At 43.1% G+C, this 5,073-nt stretch overlaps 1 protein-coding gene across 1 annotated transcript; it reads right to left on the reverse strand.

Moving 5' to 3' along the window:
* Nucleotides 1-1,000: 1,000 nt before the first annotated feature.
* On the reverse strand, nt 1,001-4,239 carry LOC122050574 (putative disease resistance protein RGA3). Its single transcript, XM_042611471.1, has 2 exons — nt 2,805-4,239; nt 1,001-2,754 (listed from the first exon to the last, which is right to left on the reverse strand). The coding sequence occupies exons 1-2, from the start codon at nt 4,237-4,239 to the stop codon at nt 1,001-1,003; spliced, it is 3,189 nt and encodes a 1,062-aa protein (XP_042467405.1).
* Between the last annotated feature and the right edge of the window lie 834 nt (nt 4,240-5,073).

Raw genomic sequence — 5,073 nt, forward strand, 5'->3', positions numbered from 1 at the left:
TCGGACTACGTGCCATTATTATCTTAGGACCTGTAGCTCATCTTCCGGTTCCGTACCGTGTCCAGCTTCACGTCATCAGATCCAACCCTTTATATTGATCGGACGTCGTCTACTCTGCCGGGTCTCAACAACTCGAGCAACGTCCCATCCGAGGGTGCTCCCCTGGACCAGGGTACGTTCTCCGTACTCACCCCTTATTTATTTCATTATTATATTATTAGCGTATTACTCATATATTCGTTGGATCTGCCTCGAGGCTCGGGGTACTAGAGACCGGGGTGACCCGGTCGTTGGCTGCAAGTAGCGTTAACCAGAAGACTTTCGAAGACTTGGTCAACATAGAAGCTATCTCAGCATACCCCCCTCTGGGATGTCGCGACTCGGTCAACATTCTCGCCACCTCACCCGACGGTCCGTCTGACTCAGATTCCGGACAGGATCAATCAACATTAATGTCCGTAGGTTGAACTCGCACACCTGAAACATATCCCCAGATAGATTTTCTCACAAAAAATTTTTCATAACATATCCCCAATACGAATAATTTTTTCCATCCAATCGGACACTGATCGATTGAAGCAAATCTTATGTGCGACCACTCATGATAATAGAACAAATTATGTTCACGAATAATCGAACACCAAACAAAACCAAGTATTGCGAAAATAAAAGAAACTCAATTAAAATTGTACGGTTGTGCCAAAAAAAATTAATAGTTCGATCTACGAAAATTGTGGATCGAATTAACAATTATTCAAACTAATTATCAAAGACATAGAGATGAAGGCTCTAATACCATGTAAAAATTGTTGTCAAAGAAAAGTAATCATCTTTATTGATGAATTTAAAAAAAAATTATGAGAAAATAAAAAATACAAAGTCTTATATAATTAATTATCAAAAAATTTAAATTCTAAAGTGAGAATTTAAAAAACTAAATTAACTTTAAGACAATAAACAAATCTAATTATATTATTTAATAATAGTAACAGTGCCTTTGTCAAGTCACCACACGCTCACCATTTATCCACAATTGGAGATCCTGTCGACGAGTGAACAAATCCTGATGTTGCAATTTCTGGATCAGCTCAGGGCAGTTACTGATGCTCAAAAACTGAAGTTTTCTCGGGAGGCCATCACTTGGCAGCCACGCGAGGGCCGGGCAATCTGAGATCTCAAGATGTGCAAGTGAGTTCATGTTCCGGAGTCCAACTGGAAGATGCTCGAGCTGCTCGCAGTTCTCGATCTCCAGATCCTCTAACATTGTCAGCCTAGTCAACCCTGCAGGTACATTTTGCAGCATAGGACAGTGTCTGATGACAAAGCGCGACAGGCACTCAGGTAGCCAACCGTCAGGAATAAATTTCAACTGACTGCAATAACCGATCTCTAACCGACGGATGGACGCATGGCGACTGCCTATATAGAAGGGCAGGTCCGCCCTTGTCAGTCCACTGAGAGTGAGAGAGGGAAGCGAGGAAATAGCTGCCCTGCAGGATCTCCAAATCCAGTCATCATTTGTCTTTACTTCTAATGATTGGAGTTTTGGGAAATCTGGCAAGCCGGCAAAGTATGGGGATGCTTCGATCACCAACTTTGTCAGAGATGGGAGTTCATGTGTAAGTTGTTGCAGTGCAGGACAGTTCTTGATAGTGAGCTCACTGAGAGAAGGCAAAGCACAACGATGATCCCCCAACCATTCTTGCAGTCCTGACATGTTCTCCAGATGCAGCTTTTCTAACTTTGGGAATCGTATCTCGTTCCTGCCACAGAATGAACAGTCAAGATGCTTCAGCCCATGCATTTCCTCGAGGAATAGATACTTGAGGTTGGGTAATTGGCCGAGAGGTGGGAGGAGGTTCAGCCAACTGTAAGTTTTGGAGATCCTCACGGTTTCTAGATTGAACAAGGAAGAATCCCCCATCCATTTCGGCAGCAAGGTCCCTCCATACCCGACGACTCCGATCTCTTTCAGTCTGGGATGTGGTTTGAGGTATTCGAGGATGTTTTCTCTACTGTTGTACCCTGCACTCCTAGCGGATGCATCGGTTACACTACTGTAGTTCCATGTTAACTCTAGTCTGTGAATGTGTCCCTTGCTCGATAGGTTGGCGTTCGTAGCATCTTCCCTACTGGAAACGAGGTCAAGCCTTTCGATGAGAAGCTCGCTGCGGAGATCGTTCAAGTTCTCCAACTGAGATAAACCACACTCATGCCTTTTACTCACAACAAACCTGTTCAGTGTCCGGAGATGAGTTAATAATCCAATTTCTGGTGGCATGCATCTTAAGGTGCCTTGTGAATTGTCATCTAGATGAAGATCTAGGTGCCGTAGATTGCGCAGCCTACTCATATCCTTTGGAAGCTCTTCCAAATCGTAACAGTTTCTGAGACCCAAGGTCTGTAGGTTGTAGAGCCGAGACACAGAATCAGGCAACCTCTTTATGCTTGTGTTTTGTAGCTGGAGACAGCGCAGGTGCCTCAGATCGCCGATTGATTCAGGCAATTGAGTCAGGCGCGAGTTGGTGAGCATCAGAGTGCGCAGGCTACTGAGCTTCTGTGCGAGATCGCCAGGAAGGACCATTATTGGGCGACTCGTGGAGTTGCCGATCAGTAGCAGTGACTGCAAGCCTTTGCATTTGTACACTTCGTCCGGAGTGACTCTCCTTACAAATTCTTCATAGTTCACCGATAAATGGCGAACACTCGCTGAGAGATGCAACTCCGTGCCGGGTTCTATGACAGAGCATTCCTCTGCAGCGGCATATCGGGCAAATTCATGGAAAACATTTTGCATGACGTACCTTTGCCGACGGCTCTTGTGATCGAAATGTGAATACTGCAAGAACGAGCTGCGCCTGAGGGAGTCGATGTAGTCGCTGCCGACGTCTTCCATCTGTTCCGTCCCTCTCGGCCGGATGAAGCCTTGCGCATCCACAGTTGAATGATGAAATCCCTTTCCAACTCGCAGCGTTTTGGAATTATGGACAAGTATGCAAAGCACGGCTTCAGATAGTTGGGCAAGTATTTGTAGCTCAGGCCGAGAGGCTCCGTGATACTTGTGCTGCCGGCGCCGGAGAATTCCCATGACTGGCTTGTCAAGATCGCCCCCCATTTGTTTCTGTCAGCTTCTCTAGCTAGCCTTTGCCCCAAAGCTTTAGCTGCCATGGGCAAACCTCCGCATCTGTTGACAGCATGCGACCGATAGAAATCGAGCGTAAATGATGCGCTTGGGTTTCGGGATAATGCTGGCTGGCATATCAAAGACCAGCAGTCCTCCATCGATAAGCCCTCCAAGCGGTAGAGTACAGGAGGTGAATTAGCCGCCATGAAAGCAGCCACCTGCTCATTTTTAGTCGTCACTAGTATCTTGCTTCCTTCATCAGCAGAGTACAAGCAGTTTTTGAGCCTCTCCCACTCCTGGCTTTCTTGCCCAACATCATCCAGAACAAGCAGGTACCTCCTTCCGCTCACCTTCTTTCGTATTTCTTGCTGAAGATTGTTAAGGCTAGCTAAATCACACTTAAATCTATCTATGGACTCGATCATGCACCTCATAATCCTCATCAAGTCGAAGTCGTTAGACACATAAACCCAGAGTCTGAGCTCGAAATGCTTCTTCACAGTCTCATCGTCGAAGAGTTGTTGTGCTAGGGTTGTCTTCCCGACGCCAGGCATCCCAAAGATCGAAATCACCGAGGCAGTTGAATCTGATTGTCCATTTAATGGCACGAGCAGTTCTTTTATCTTTTGCTTATCTCTTTCGCGACCGAGAACGCATGGAGGACTCACTGAGGTGGTCTCGGAGATATGCGTCCTCTGCGATCCATTGTGCGATGTCAAGGCGGACAAGGGGCATTTCTTCACTATTTCGTCCAGCTCTGTTTTGATCGATTGTATCCTATCGTATACATCTTGCTTAAAAAAGAAACGCTTAGGATTCACAGCACCTAGGGAATTGCGCACCGCTGCATATTTGATCAGCTGCTGCCGTTGCTGCTCTGTTGCGACATCGTCCAGAATGTCGTTTGCTCGATACGCAACCTCGCGGAGTTCATTCAGCTGTTGCTTCACAGAGTTCCTGGTCTCCTCGCTCTCCTGCGCATCTTTCAGGACGGCTTGAATCGAGGAGACGATGTTCTGTAGCGTTACCAGTTCGTCGGCGACGCCATGCACTTTCTGCAGCTCCTGGGACACGTGATCGACCAAGTTGTTCACGAGAGCATCGAGGAGATACATGGAAACGCATTCCATGATCGACGACCGCGAGAGAATGATGATAGAGCTAGCAGACGGGCAGGAGGAGCATCTAACTTTATTGAGATCTATTTCTGTTCTTCTATGAATTGCAAAAGTCAATTGTCCTTTTCTCAAGGGTTTCTTTCCTAACAGCTAATGAACAGCCAAGAAACGGCTTGGGACAAAGCCAAGAAGAGAACCTTTGCTATTCTTTCACATTTAAATTGTCCTTTCCGCAGAAGTTTCTTAGCAACCCGAAGATTGAAATGGCTCCACATAAAGAAAGAAAATATCTATAGCTTTTAACCGAGTATCAAAATTATTAAATTGTATAGGTTAATTTTAAAATGATCAAATTATTATGTATTCATTTTTTATTTTACTTATAATTAATCGACTGATATTATCAATAAAATCAATTTTTTATTTGAATTTTTTACTAGTTGAATCATTTATATCTATGCCAAAATTTTAAAATTTTGAATAAATCATTTAACTGATTTTAAAAATTAATTGGCTAATTTTTTTTTAATAAAAATTGATTTTGGATAAAATCGGACCAAGTGACATTGATATAAAACTATTCCTATATATAACTAGATTATATTTATTCACTCAAATATTGATTTGACCTAATGTATTAAGAACAATGATTTTTTAACATGAATATATTCATAAAAATTAATTTTTATTTAAAAAATTATTATTTTTATTATATTAGGTCAAATTAATACTTGAGAGTATGAATATAATTAGAAGAACTAATTAAATATATAAGAATTACTTTCATGTCAATCTAAAATTATTTAGTCTATCAATCAATTTTATTCTTAT

The sequence above is a fragment of the Zingiber officinale genome, chromosome 3A, assembly GCF_018446385.1.
Source record: "Zingiber officinale cultivar Zhangliang chromosome 3A, Zo_v1.1, whole genome shotgun sequence".
Classification (NCBI taxonomy): domain Eukaryota; kingdom Viridiplantae; phylum Streptophyta; class Magnoliopsida; order Zingiberales; family Zingiberaceae; genus Zingiber; species Zingiber officinale.

Coding starts and splice junctions, on each gene's coding strand:
- LOC122050574 (XM_042611471.1), bottom strand. CDS start 4,239: ATGTATCTCCTCGATGCTCTCGTGAACAACTTGGTCGATCACGTGTCC. Junction 2,755..2,804: donor CACAAGAGCCGTCGGCAAAG/GTACGTCATGCA, acceptor ATGCCGCTGCAG/AGGAATGCTCTGTCATAGAA.